A 15,424-nucleotide genomic window follows, 5' to 3' on the forward strand; every position below is an offset into this window, starting at 1 on the left:
TTCATTTCATGATTCCTCGGATGGATACAAATGACATGAATATTCATTACGATGAAAAGGAACATACAATGAAAACCGGAGGATTGAAGTTAAAAAATACTATATTTCTGGAAGAGCATGGTCAAAGAAATTTGTCTTGTTGCTCCAGGTTTACGTAGTTCACTTTGTTCTCCTTTCGTTACCAGAACAATGCGAATAATCCAGTGAATATTCTTTCTTTTGGCTATGGCAACCGAATACTCTCCATGTGTTGTACAAATGATGGGGTCAAACATCTAACAGCCAGCATGGACAATTACAAATGATAGGTATCCATTGCTGAAAGATTTTGAATATATTTATTACACAAAAGATGCATTTAATTATCTGAAAAAAGCATAACCATTTATTCTCCCGAAGGCCAAATCAATTGCTGCATCCAATTCTGCTCGATGCTGAAAGGCTTTAATTTAAGGTACAAAGGCAGAACTACGACAAACACATCACAACAGTGCAGATTTTAAGTTTTTGGTGAACAATTCCAGTTCTTTTAACCCTTCTTCAGGAGATTTTGCTTCACCCAATAGTTTTACCATAGCACTACCAACAATCACGCCATCTGCTCCCCATCCGGCCACCTGAAACAATCAACATAAAACATTTAAATACATGAAAATAGATAGTAATTGATGTTTAACTATGATTTTGACCAACCAATTCAAACCTGTTTAACATGTTCTGGTTTTGATATGCCAAACCCAACCGCTACCGGCTTGCTTGTCGCCTGTGAAAAAGATAGTCATAGACATAGAAAAGGCTCAACCATAAAAAACACAACGATGAACCATGAAATGTATTTATGTTCAAAAAATAAAAAAGGCAAGGTACTACAAATTCTTACCTCTTTAATTTCTTTTAAGAGAGACTCCACTTTTAAACTAACAGACGCTCGTGCTCCAGTGACTCCCACTGTGCTCACCTATTCGAAGATAAGTTTAAAAAGAACGAAAATTATGGCTGCATCAGTATTTTTTGAAAAAGAATATGTGGAGTTCTCGTGGTGGCAATACCCAGATGCTATTTTTTTTACACACTGTCAATGCTGCATTGACACAGAAATGGCTGTGGTTGAAAAAGAAAAATTGGAAGCATACTTCACAAGATTACTCTTTCCACCACTAACCACCCAAAACTCGAAAAGAAACAAAAATTAAAATAAAAAGAAATGAATCTTACAAGATAGACAAATCCTTCGGAAGCTTCAACAATGGCTTTCATTCGTCCTGTAGGAGTTGTTGGAGTGGTAAGCAGTACCTGAAATAGCAGGCTCAAATGGATCATTGGATAAGCCCCCAAAAGCAAATGGCTAACTGTGGCCAAAAGGGCATTTTTGGAAATTGATAGATGACTCGATACAGCAATAGTATTAAGACAAATTGTTTCCTAATGTACAGCATAGCAAAAAAATGTCCAAGAATTTTGTTGACACTTTTTAGTATCAGTACTATTTTACTTGTGTTTCAATTCTCTCAGGACATTCCTCCTACAACTCCATATACCCAATTCTATTGTACAGCATCATCCAGAGGGAAACTTCTGAAATACAAAAATAACCATTTGAATTAACAAAATCAAGTCAGGAAGAAATTTGTTGATGGGAGAGGTCAACCAGCTCAATATTTTTGTTGGCAGTTTCCTTCCTCAATATCTCTGTCTCTTCCAGAGGGACATCGGGAACAACAAGCCCTGAAAACAAGACCCCCATTTTTTATATAGGAAAATAATAATAAATAGGCTGGGTATGAAGCAAAAGAAATGTAACAGAGGCAAAGCCAAACTAAACATGCACAGAGTAGTTACATTTTATGAAGTAGAAAATCAAGGTGAGGAATTCACGAGTAATCAAGCACAAAATACATGATTGTTTTGGTTACACAAGGCACCGCGTGAGGCTTTTGGTTACAAAGATTTAACCGATTAGAAGAAAGTTTCCAAGTTTGGCAAACAGGCTATATGAGTGTCGTGATATGGTGAAACGGAAAAGAATGCAAAGTGAACGATATTACCATGTATTCCGGTATCTTGCAATGTAGTCATGAATTCCTCCACACCACGCTTGAGTATTGGGTTATAATACGAGAATAGTGCAATCGGACAAGACAATTGAGGTACCACCTGTGATGTAACAAAAAATTTAAATTAAGAAATGATGTCACTGTCACCAAGAATAAGCTAAAAATCAGCTGCGGATGCTATTCTGCTAATAAAATCAAATGTTGTGGACAAAATGCCCAATTTCCCAGAAAATCAAAAGAATAGGTTACACAAAGAACCCGTGGGGAAATTACCTAAGATGTGTAACGATCCATAAATATTATCGCAGACAAGATACACAAGAGCCAAACAAGAATAAGAAATTGACAATGAAATTATATTAACTGATATGAAATTGAAACAGACCCAAAGACAACTCTATGTACAAGAGGATCACTCCTCTCCCTTAGCCTATGCTAGTATTTTAAACCTCAAATTAACAGAATAACCGAATGAATCCTGAACTCTCCCCTCCCTCACATTTTATTTACCATTCTCATTTCTAGATCTTTCCAATACACAAAGCAGGCTCAACAATTTAAAGCCCATGATAGTATTACGATCTGTAACAATACCGTCTTCTGGAAAATCACCCTTGTCCTCAAGGCTGAGACTTGAAACTCGAACTTCTACGAGTCCAGCCCAGTTTTCTTCTTCCCTCTATACATGATCACCACTGCTTTGAGAAATTGAGATTGGCAGTCTGAAAAATTGTTGGGCTGAAGCTTTTCCAATGAAAGGATTGGGAAACCGAGATTCCTAGATGTCTTAACAATAGAAAGGTCAAACTCATAAGCAAAACATGCCCATCCAACATCAACTTCTATTCCGGAAACTACTGGAGTGGACGCGATTTTGCAAGAACCTGAGAGCCATCCTTCAAAGAGAATAGTTTGTAAACACATCTAAACCCGTTCTTCCAGCTACATCAACAATAATGTATGATAATAAAAAAACGTCTGATTTAACCAGCACAATGGGTTCACATAATCTTAGAATGAGGTCATTGCAATTTCCTATCACCAAATATACAACTGGACAGATCCATGCATCAAATGCTCTATCCAAAGTTCCCCTCACATTTGAGTTGTTAGTAGAAATTGATTTGGTCTTGAATTTTCTTCATATAATGGAAATGAGTCCTCATAAGGTCAAAAATAGCACCTTTTGAGTGGACCTCAACAAGAGAGCTCTCATAAGAATCCAATTGCCCCAAGGCCCGTTGATCCTTTTCAGTTGAAATAATTCTTCTCGTCACTTGGACTTCCAGGTCGTCCATCTCAACAGAATTATACATTAGATACTTCTTTAAAAGCCCCACAAGGACTAGAAGAGCTTCTTCATTCAGGCCCTTATTGATACAGGTTGTCTCTGCTATGCCAATAGTAATTCCAAAGACAGGTACAGAATACTCGTCTTGAAGATGGAACACCTGATGGGGATGAACAACCCAATCTAGGATATAAAATCAGAAACAATCGCACCTAGATTGATTGTGTTATCTAAGTTGCACAATGGTCAATGGAACAATATTCCAAGTAACATGAACAGTTTCATTGTCCAAATGCCAATATGCATTTTTCAAATCATTGTCATGGTTTCCTCTCTGAGAAACACCTCATTGACCCACTATTCCTATGCAACACTTTCAGACTGCAATGAAGCAATCTTGGCGGAACGTAGTGACGTCTCTTCACAAAATTTAGTAGGTAGGTTTGATGTATTTTCTGCAGGAAGTATCGTATTTCATTATATATTTCAAATTCAGGAATGGGCTCTAGTTCTTTTATGTACTCAACCCTGGTTGAACCTAACCACTTAGCAAATTGTTGCAGACGTAAACAGCTTGAGATAACGTAGTTACTGATTTATTCTCATTATAGATGCGTACGGAATGCAACAAGCGACCAAGTTTGACACTAAAAACTGAAGTTCACCAAGCACCAGACTGATTACTTTTCTTTGAGGGTGTTCAATAGCAGTACCGACATATATTATGAAAACTGCCTTACTACCAACTTGTTTAGCGGGGTACCTTTTCAATACCAGCCTCCTCTGAACTTCTGTTTTTCTGCTTGCCTCACCTCCACCCTCCATAGCTGCTGGTTCAGCTCCCCCTGAACGTATCAAATTAACAGCAAGGTCACGTGATTTTCTTGCACTCTCCACCAAATCAAGCAATTGCCTCAGTAACTTGGATTTGGAAAATAGAGAGAGAAAAATTTGAAAATGCTCTCCATCTCGCCTAGCTTTCAACCGTTCGAGGCCATCCACTGTTCAATCGGTTTCTCCTTTTGCTGAGTGTCGTCAATCGCTTCTCCAATCAGGCTCCGGTGCTGGCCGATGGCCGTCGGCGGGATTTAACTTCTCACCTGTTCGCGTCGATTTGCTAGATCTTTCACGCAGCTCACAGCAAGTTCCCCAATAGTGCGGCGTTACAGAGATTACAAGACAGTTAAGCTAGCGGTAAGAGATATGAAGACATGGAGGTATGAAACAGGTTCCGGGCAATCAGTTTGCGATGAAATTATACGCATTGAACACAAATTATTCAAGTTACGGTTGGGAAATCGGGCCGGTTCCATCTGGTGGGAAGAACGAACCAGGAAGTCGAGTTACATGATGGATTTTGATCGTGCCGAAGCGCGCTGGGTGAGCCTGAAATTTGAAGAGTTCATCACTAATCCCTTTCCAGGTTCGGAGTTCTCTAGATATAGGGGACGGAATGCGGTTTTCACATTCCAGAAATTTGAAAACAAACGAGGAAGATTCATTGAAGTGTCAAAATTCAGTTCGAATGGGAGGAAGCAAGCTACAATAGTGCCCAGCGGATATAACTCAGGGGGATGGAAGAGTATATCGTCCTCATCGAGGGTGCTATTGTAAGGGAAATATCAAGGGAAAAACCACCAACTCGTGCTACACCGTGGCTTCGACCCGCTAAGGAACAACCATGGCCAGATTAATGACAGGGAAATGAAGAGGAGTATTAGCCACAAGGAGCATACAGTTACGAAGGTACATGGTAATCAATCAATGAAGAGGAAGTGGCAGGAAGCAGTTGTGATTACTAAAGGAAGGGTGAACATCTCTTGGGAACTTATTCAAGAAATATTATGGGAATCCACCAAAAAACCGGTTGAGGTATTTCCCTTTCAGGCTAACAAGGCAGTGCGGTGGCCATCAACCTCGGAAGATTTAGCTTATTATATTAAGTTGAAAAGAGGATTCTTTGAGAAAGGGGTAACCTTGGAATTTGAGGAGTGGAGACCGGATATTAATACGCAAGAAAGAATACAAAAATGTTGCAACAGCTGGTTACAAGTTTTAGGGGTACCTTCGAACCTTTGGTCACATGATACTTTCAAAATCATTGGGGAACAGTGTGGGGGATTGCTGGCCATCAGTGATGATACTTTATTCTTCCATAACCTGGAAGCGGCTAAGATTAATGTTAAAGGCCTTGAAGGAGGGTTTATTCGGAGCATGATGCGTATTCCATTGGAAGGGGGGATTATAGAGATAAGTATCCAGGTGGTTTCTTTTGATCCATTGGCATATGAACAATACCAACGCCAAACTTATGCACAAGTTGTGGTTAATGGTAAGAGGAAGCTGGCGGGATGGGGAAACAGAAACATTGGCCACAACAGTCCTTATCAAAGGGAACAAAGAATTGAGGGAGATATGCGAACCATCATTGACCACCGACGCAAGGAAAACACGGGATGACCTATGGGGACAGCAGGGTGAACACAAAAGAGCAGCAGGTGTCAACATACCTGAAGGAACAACAGAGCCTTCCAGTGCGAAATAATGAAACCGGAACACAAAAATATGGAGGCAAGGTATACAAAATCTTGAGGAGAGTTGTTCCGAAACAAGTTTCAAATTTCAAACAATCGCCAATTCAATCAATCAATAACAGAGGAGACGAGGACAAGCATATAAGCGGGAGTAAAGGAACCAGCAGACATGCAGTAAAGACTTATGGGAATGTTTATTGCCGTAAACATAAAAATAACGGTGCTATAAAAGAAAAGGGCCACGACGATGATGAGAAGAAGGCCACAGATCTCGGCACCAGTTATGGAATCAAGCATGGCGGGATTAAAGAATTTGATAGCGAAACAATAATGGAGTTTGACGACTTGGATGATGATCTGCTTGAAAATGAGTTAGATTTTGAATGCTCAGACACTGATAGTCATGGTACTATACAGTCAGAAGATTCAACCAAAGGTGAAGAAAAGGTAACAATCATGAAGGAGATGTTCTCTTCACCAAAGAGGATTGTATCAAATGCCGAATTAAATCATCATGAGAATGTGACATCTGCTATGGGACAGGTACTAACCAATTTTCATTCTTCTATTCTAAACCATTATGTCAAGCTTCGATCTTTCCTTCGTCATTCTCTGTATTGGGGTTGTCTCGTGGTCTTTTAGGCGGTGGGGGTGAGGGTAGTTGAATTGCCGGGCTATGGGAAAGAAAACTCCGAAGGGCTACAAGGGTCGACGAAGGGGTGGTTGAAACGGATAAAGTGGCAGCTTGTGCAGACGGCTTATGTGGGGTGGCGGGGCAGTTTACAAGCTGTACGTTGAAGAGAGAGTTGAATAGGTTGAAGTGTGGAATTAATTATGAGAGAGAAGAGTCCTCGAAGGGTCAAGGAATTTTGTTATGAAGATTTTCTCTTGGAATATCAGGGGTGGAGGGACGGCAAAGAAAAGAGAGTTGGTACGAATGGTGATACGTAAGGAAAATCCTGACATTGTGGTGCTTCAAGAAACTAGAAAAGAACTTGTTGACAAGTGGTTTGTGACTGGTTTGTGGAAGTCCAGATTTGTGGATTGGCTCTGTCTACCGTCGGAGAGATGATCGAGAGGTATACTTGTGATATGGGATCCGAGAGTGGTGGTGGTTAGTAATAATTTGTTAGGTGAATTCTCGGTGTCAATTGAAATTAAGCCTATTGATGACAACAGGTGGTGGTTCACAGCAATCTATAGACCAGTCAGGCCGGGAGAGGGAGAGATTTTGGGATGAACTGGCAGGATTGAGCTCTATATGCGGGGATAAGTGGTGCTTGGGAGGAGATTTTAATGTGGTCAGAAACACGGGAGAAAAGATGAACAGGATTTCAAATACTACGAGCATGTTATGTTTTGACACGTTGATAGGCGAATTGGGACTTTGTGACCCACCTCTTTTGAATGCAAAGTACACATGGTTTAACTTCAGGGATGATCCGATATGTTGCCGATTAGACAGATATCTCATTTCGAACGGTTGGAGGGACATTTTCCCTCACTTCAGACAAAAGGTTTTACCCCGAATTACATCGGATCACTATCCAGTGATTTTAGATACCACAAGTCGGAATGTGGACCTGCTCCGTTCAGATTTGAGAACGTATGGCTTTCACATAAAAATTTTAAAGATCTGGTCCACACTTGGTGGAATGTTGGGGAGAATCAAGGGTGGGAGGGGTACAAGTTTATGAAAAAAATGAAAGTGGATATCTCAAGTTGGAACAGAGACATTTTCGGCAATGTTGGTGTCAGAGTTGCGGAGTTGACATATAGGATTAATCAATTGGATGAGCAAGAAACCGAGGGAGGATGCAATGAATACTTAATTTCCGAAAGAAGAGCAGCAAAATGTGAGTTGGAAAATCTGAGGTTTAAAAAGTTCCAATTGGAGAGCCAGAAAGCGAAAGTGAGGTGGTTGAGGGAAGGTGATCAAAATACTAAGTTCTTCCATTCATTGTTGAGAAACAGAAGTAGTAAATCAATTATAGATAAAATGGAGTTGGAGGATGGAACTTTGGTTGCGGATGAGAAACAGATTGAAGCGAATATAGTAAAATTTTATAAGAATCTGTACAGGAAATCAGAAGGGGGAGGATTAGATGGGTTGGAGTGGAGCCCTTTGGCTACAAGTGCAGCACACGAGCTGGAAATTTCATTCTCCGAGGAAGAAGTTAAAAAAGCGGTGTTCGAGAGTGAAGGATCAAAAGCTCCGGGGCCGGACGGATTCACAATGGCATTTTTCCAAAATAATTGGGATACGGTAAAAGAGTACTTAATGAGGGTATTTGCTGAATTTTATGAGGACGGCGTTGTGAACGGCATTACTGAATGAAACTTACATTTGCCTAATTCCCAAGAAACAAGATGCCATCAAGGTCAATGACTTTAGACCGATTAGCCTCACAACGAGTTTGTACAAGCTAATGGCCAAAGTGTTGACCTACAGACTTAAAAGAGTTTTGAGCGATACAATATCCGAGAATCAGTGTGCTTTTATCAAAGGAAGACAAATTATGGATTGTTGCCTTGTTGCAAATGAAGTGGTTGAGGAACACCGTAAGAAGAAAAAAAAGGTTGGGTGATGAAGGTGGATTTGGAGAAGGCGTATGATAACGTAGATTGGAGGTTTCTTGATTATGTGCTAGAAAAAAAAAGGATTTGAAGAAAGATGGAGGAAGTGGATTAAAGGGTGTATGTCTAACGTTTCGTTCTCGATATTTATAAACAGAAAACCGAGGGGTAAAATTAGAGGGGAGCGAGGACTACGACAAGGTGATCCTTTGTCACCTTTTCTTTTCAACTTGGTCATTGACGCTTTGGGAAGGCTGGTTGACAGGGCTAAGGGATTGAATGAGGTAAGAGGACTGGTGGTTGGCAGGGGAAATTTGGAAATCTCGCATATTCAATTTGTAGATGATACGTTGTTTTTGGTACAAACGGAAAGACATTTGAGGAAGATAGTGGAATTACTCAATTTATTCGGGCAGAAATCGGGGTTGAAGATTAACTTTGAAAAAAGCGTTGTGTTGGGGATTAATTGCGAGGAGGAGGAAGTTGTTGGTTTGGCACAAGCAATTGGGTGCAAAAATGATGTCTGGCCAATCAAGTATCTTGGGGTACCATTGGGAGGGAAACCTATGACTCTCGATTTTTGGGAACCTGTCCTTACAAAAATGTCTAAGAAACTATCAAGCTGGAAGAAATCTTTCTTATCAAGAGGTGGTCGGTTGACCCTAATAAAATCTGTGTTAAGCGCAATGCCTTCTTATTACATGTCCTTGTTTAGGGTGCCAGCGAAAGTTGCAAAAATCATGGAAAAACTAATGCGAGATTTCTTGTGGGATGGAGCGGACGGGGACAAGCGATGTAACGTTGTTGGGTGGGATCAAGTATGCATACCTAAGGAGAGGGGAGGATTAGGATTGGGGAATATTGGTTTGAGGAACAAAGCATTACTTGGGAAATGGTGGTGGCGAGGTATAGATGGAAAAGAGCAGTTGTGGAAGAACGTCGTTAAAAGCATTTATGGTCTTCAAGAGAATGGATGGGACTTGGGATTGGCCAGGAACGCGACTTTCAGAAGCCCTTGGAAATTTATTTCCAAGTTCTTTCCCGGCAATTCAACTATTGAGTGAAGTTTTGAGAGGGGGGAATTACATCAGGTTTTGGGAGGATGTTTGGGGGGGGGGAGGGGGTCCTTCTTTCAAAGAACGCTTTCCGTCTTTGTTTAGGATTTGCACCGTCGTCAATAAACCAATTCGTAATTTTATTGAGGTTGTTGATTTGGTAGTCAGTGATAATTATCGTTGGGACGTGCGCTTTAGGAGAAATCTTAGTGATCTAGAACTGGGTGAGTTTGCTAATCTTGTGGAGGTCTTAGAGTCGGTCAGATTAGAGTTGGGTTCGGAGGATGTTAGGGTGTGGTTGGGGGATTCTACGGGTTTGTTCTCTGTCCGATCTTTTTACGAGTCTTTCTTTCCATTAGATAATTTCCCTGTTTTTCCACCTTTTAATCATATATGGAAAGTACCTATCCCGCAAAAGATTCAAATTTTCTCGTGGATCGTCGTACTGGGCAAATTACCGACCTCTGATTTGGTGCAAAGAAGATGGCAATCTTGTGCTTTAAGGCCACAGTGGTGCTACCTATGTTGAAACAACGAAGAGGATCAATATCATTTACTGATACATTATTCATTTTCGAGAAGCATATGGATTAAGGTGATGCAAGAGCTGAGATTTTATTGGGTTTTTCCGAGAAGGGCGAAAGATATGTTCATCTTAGATCCTGGAATTCAAAAAGGGGCTGCTAGAACCTTTTGGTATATGGTCGTTCACTACACGTTCTGGACATTATGGCTCGAGAGAAATAACAGAATTTTCAATGACTAGAATGACTCGATTGACAAAGTATGGGAGGTGCTCAAATTCAGGGTCGCGGCGTCAACAAGAAATATCAATCAAATGGGGCATCTTGCTATTTCAGATGTAGTTAGGGATTGGAAGTTCGTAATGTATTGACATATTTGTTGTACTTCCTTCTATTCCGCGGATCACTCATCCGCTTTCTATGTAAAAGATTTCAAATTTTAGTAAAATTTTAGTTTCCTATAAAAAAAAACTTGGATTTGGAATCTTCCGCTCTTTCACCTTTTAGTTCTTTCTCTCTGAGCTCCTTCCACTCCTGTTCAGACAGCTCTACCTCAATTTCTTCAACACCTTGCCATTTTACTCTTCTTTCTTTAAAATATTTGGGCCACGGTTTTGGTCTTTCTGGTTTCATCGCCCGCCTGCTCAAGCCAGTTTCCACAATGGACGCCGCCCTGTTGGTGTGAGCCCCTGGCTTTGGGCGATTATCTAATTTATCTCCCATTGTCATTTGCAACCAACTTGTCCCTATCCCTCCCTCTTCTTGCGTTAGGAGACAAATTAACATGCTCTCCTTGTTTTGATTTAATTGCCCAAAGCTAACTATTTGGGCCGATCTTGTATTCTTATGGGCTTTTTTCTCTTCAATTAAGGTCCACAAAAAGTAATAATTCATGCATTCTTGCTCCTCCACAACCCACTGCGTATGCCCCCACATTCGCTACAAATCGCTGCTCGATCTCATGTCTCAAATCCCTATCCCTAATAACTGTAATTGCGCCATTAGCTTCCTCTTCTTTCCAATAATCAATCCTCGGCCCAATAGCCCTTGTATTTTTCGTCAAACTCTTGGGTTGTCAGCTTTCAGGCTCCATGGTGCCCAGCCCTCATGAGAATTTTAGCTGCATTCCGACCTATATCTTTTGATTAATTTCTCCGTCAGAAACTTGCAACCTCTGTATGGAATTTCTTTTTAAATTTTCAACATTAATTGACCTTCCAATTGGGTCTACCACATCAAACCCAGGTCTATCACATCAAACCCGGGTCTATCACATCATGGATTTAACTCCCTCGGAACCAGTGCTTTGACATCCCCTTCTACTAATCAAATCTTCTGCTTCAGCCCACTTTTCCTTGCATGATTCTTTTTCCTCCGATTTCTTCTCTTGAGATGGTGATTAATCATGTTGTCGGTTGCCGAGGCCGATTCTTCCCCAGACTCCTCCCATTTATATACTGTTCCACAAAGGGATTCAATTCTACGAAGGACCCGATAGATCGGTAGATGAATTTTATTTGTCCTCCTATGTCCAACAAACAATGTCTTCTTTAATCCTTCCAATTTTTCCACTTCTCTAGTTGTCATGTTTTCTCCCTCCATCAAATCCGGCAGTTCGGGGACCACTTGTTACGATCCACAAATAATATCGCAGAAAAGATAGACAAGAGCCAAACAAGAAGAAGAAATGAAGATCGAAACAAACCCAAAGACAACAAGAGGATCACTCCTCTCCCCTAGCCTATGCTAGTATTTACTCCCAAAACCCCAAATTAACAGAATAACCAAATCCTGAACCCACCCCTCCACGACACTTTATTTACCATTCTCATTTCTAGATCCTTCCAATACACAAAGCAGGCCCAACAATTTAAAGCCCGTGATATTATTAAAATGCGTAACAAGATGTCAAACATAATATTGTTGTAATACTCCATAATTAGGTATATATTTAATTATTATATATTACAAATAATTTTTTTATTTTAAAATGAAATAACTAAGTCAAATATTTAAATATATTTTTATCTACTCATACATGCATGCATAGGGAGGTATCATCATCATACTTGCTTAACTAACACTCCACCTCCCTTCTTGCCCAACCGGCAATCGGAAGATGTCCAACATGGATTGGAGGAAAGCCTTGCTTCTTGCCTATAAAAGAAGCCATTCACTTGATGAATTTCAAGAGTTTCTTAGCCTAATTTCGAGTTTTAAGGGCTGGTCTAGAGTTGGATTTGAGTGGTGTGAGAATGAGGCTTTTCAATAGTTGAGAAGAATAGGAAAAAATTCATTTCTATACCTCAAAAATTCTAGAAAAATTCCTCAAACTCTCTACTTACCCAGAAAGCTATCAGAGAAGGAGGTGTCGAAAAATTAGCAGCTCATTTTTCGTCAAAATTCATAAACCACCACTGCCCGAGAAGGAAATAGTGCCGGAAAACTCACTTTTCAGGTACTGTTTTCACTCCCGATTTCCGAACCTTTGCTGACCGTATTTCACCTTAGTTTAAACACGAAAATTGTTCATTGTATGTCATACTTCTCATTCATATCTTTGGTTTCCCGGAATCGGCCTCGGAAATAGTGTTTTCCGGCAGCCGAGGTCGGGGTGTGAGTTTTACTAGTTTTTCCTTTTCTGGCACGTTTCAGCTGGGAATTTCAGAAAGTTTATAACATAAGAGTTGTAGGAAATCGTATTTTAAGTTTGCTGGAAAAAATTTGGCTGCGCGTGGTGGCATGACGCCGGCCTCGCGCCGCCGCACGTGCTGGTGAAAAATGAATATTCAATTTTTCGAAGCATGCTCTATATTATTCTAGGCTGATGTGCAAGTTTCGTAAATTTTGGATGAGTATTTCATTTACTATAAATTTTTAAATGTTAAAACTATGATTTTCGGTTATTATATGATACTTGTATGATCGTTTGAATCTTATATACTTGTTTCTAGTCTTCAATACTTTAAAAACATATCACTAGAAGTAATTTTGAAGTTTTATAATTTTTGGACTTGCAAGCTATTTTTTTTATATGTTTGTGAGTAATATATTCGTATTTATATATTTAAAATATGAAGTAAATAAATAAATAAAAATTATGATGTTACTTTTGGTATAACATTTTGTAAATTATTATGAACATTTAAAGTACATACTCTTACTAAGACATAAGACGAGTCCAAAGATTTTCTATATGCTTATTACTATGGTATTTTATGTCACCAAATAAAATATAAAGTTATGAGCTAATTTTGGGGATAGTCTATATTAAAAATGAATTAGGAAGTATTATGCTATACTAATGTTAATCACCTTGGTCAATAGGATTGACTTGAAATTTGGATTCTCACACTCATCTATAGTAAGTTACTAAGGTGAGGAATTTACTTTTACCGTTCTTCCTATAACTTTGGCAGTTGGCCTAGAAATTATGATATGATATTTTATTAAATGATAATTGCCATGTTTTATTGATTTCTTGTGCTTGTGCATAATTATTGTATCTCGTAATCTCGTTGATGCATCACTTCGATGGCCACTCCTTCTATCATAATAAATCATCAATCATGACTATATCCTTCTTACCGATCGAATCCATCATCTTGATCACATCATGGTCAAATTTATTCTAATTAATTTACTCATTATTGTTATTACATAATGATGGCATGCTTCACTAAAAAGTTCTCATATCATTCTTATCGAACTTTCACCAAATAAGGTCTTGGTTAATCAACGAATGAATGAATGATAAAATGATTGACCAAGACGGAGCCCTGGACAACGGACTTTGGTCTGGAGATTGAGTCCATTGAACAACGTGACTTTGATCCGAGTATATTAGTTCACTTAGCTCGTTATTCTTGCTAATCATATTTTCTATCTTGTGCATTCATAAAGTCGGATGCTCGCCCTATTGTCTATTATATCATTCTGTTAAATTTAATATCATATTGATTATTATTTAAATCTCACCGAGTCCTTAAAGACTTAATCTCTCTATTTTCTTTATCCATGGTAATTTCCAGAGGCAGGTATACCGGAATTGGATAAAGAAGGAAATGTCAGTGAATGATCTAGTAGTGGTTCTCTGAAATATTTATAATAAATCTTTTTTTTTATGTTTTTAGTCTGATCTTGTAATAACTCCATCGAAATTTACTGGTGCTTTGTTCGATCCGCTTCCGCTAATAAAGTTTAGTAGATTTTTTTTACTGTCTATAATACTTCAAAAGACTATTTCCGCACGAGATATACTTAGATAAGGTGGCATATCTCGAGGGCTCAGTCATGAGTTGGGGTGTCACAATTGTAGCCCAACTTCATTGACATATCAAATTAGCAGCACTTGTGGTCTCACATCCAGTTAAGAAAAACACTTACTTCCTTCAACATTGCAATGATTTTCTCGAAGTTGGTTCCTCTCGCTAATGATCGAGTGGCAGCTGCCTGTGAAAGAAGATGAAATGAATTGGAACCAACCAGACATAATAAAATTGTCAGTTCTTCAAGCTTCACATCAAAAAAATGTTTTACTAAGACTACAAGCCACCACATTTTCAAACCTGTATCACAGGACCATCGGCCAAAGGGTCTGAATAAGGCATTCCTAATTCAATGATGTCTGAGCCACAGGAGTCGAGGACCTTCAGTGCTTCTGCAGTGGTTGAAAGGTCAGGATCACCGGCTGTAATGTATGGAATTAACGCCACCTTTCCCACAAAAAAGAATACAAATAAATAATCTATTTATTTAAAGAATGGACGGAGACAAACACAAGCGCGCACACTATTTAAAATCGAAATCTTTAGGAACAATAGATGCCGGCATGACCATGGACTAAATTTTTGAAAGAATATCGAGGTTGACTTATTCAAGAAAGCCATTTTAAGATGTTTTCACTTCTGCACAATGAACGGAATCACCAATAATTCGCGATCCCAGCCGTAACACAAAACACATTTAACAGTGATCCTGATGCTCAAACGGGTTAGGTGTAGCAAAAAAAAAATTGAAAAAAGAACCCAAATGCTCACTTTTCCTCGCTCCCTTAATCTGGAAAAAGTTTCGGATATTCCCAAAGTTGGGGAAGACAAGATGGTGGCCATAATGGGCCTAGGCTTGAGTGATTTCTTCATTGAAGAGAAGAGAGAAGAACGGCGGTTGGAGATACTCCGATTGGTCTTTAGTTGGAGGGAGCAGGCTCCAATCGCCGCCGCAGCCATCAATCCGCTTTCATGCTTCTCTCACGCTACTTCGACTGCTACTAAAGGGTTTCAGGACGAGGAAATAATATAAAATAATATAATTTTTGAAAACGGTTCAAATTTCATTTTCAATATATATAAAATAATATAATTTTAGAAAACAGTTCAAATTTCTTTTT

At 39.3% G+C, this 15,424-nt stretch overlaps 1 protein-coding gene across 1 annotated transcript; it reads right to left on the reverse strand.

Annotated features, from left to right (window-relative positions):
* Window positions 1-288: 288 nt before the first annotated feature.
* Window positions 289-15,331, reverse strand: LOC140831609 (tryptophan synthase alpha chain-like). Its single transcript, XM_073195354.1, has 9 exons — window positions 15,075-15,331; window positions 14,604-14,750; window positions 14,422-14,487; window positions 2,046-2,154; window positions 1,649-1,725; window positions 1,216-1,293; window positions 881-958; window positions 704-763; window positions 289-617 (listed from the first exon to the last, which is right to left on the reverse strand). Exons 1-9 carry the CDS (start codon window positions 15,261-15,263, stop codon window positions 483-485), a joined length of 939 nt encoding a protein of 312 aa, XP_073051455.1. The 5' UTR covers window positions 15,264-15,331; the 3' UTR covers window positions 289-482.
* Between the last annotated feature and the right edge of the window lie 93 nt (window positions 15,332-15,424).

The sequence above is a fragment of the Primulina eburnea genome, chromosome 1, assembly GCF_022965805.1.
Source record: "Primulina eburnea isolate SZY01 chromosome 1, ASM2296580v1, whole genome shotgun sequence".
NCBI classification, from domain to species: domain Eukaryota; kingdom Viridiplantae; phylum Streptophyta; class Magnoliopsida; order Lamiales; family Gesneriaceae; genus Primulina; species Primulina eburnea.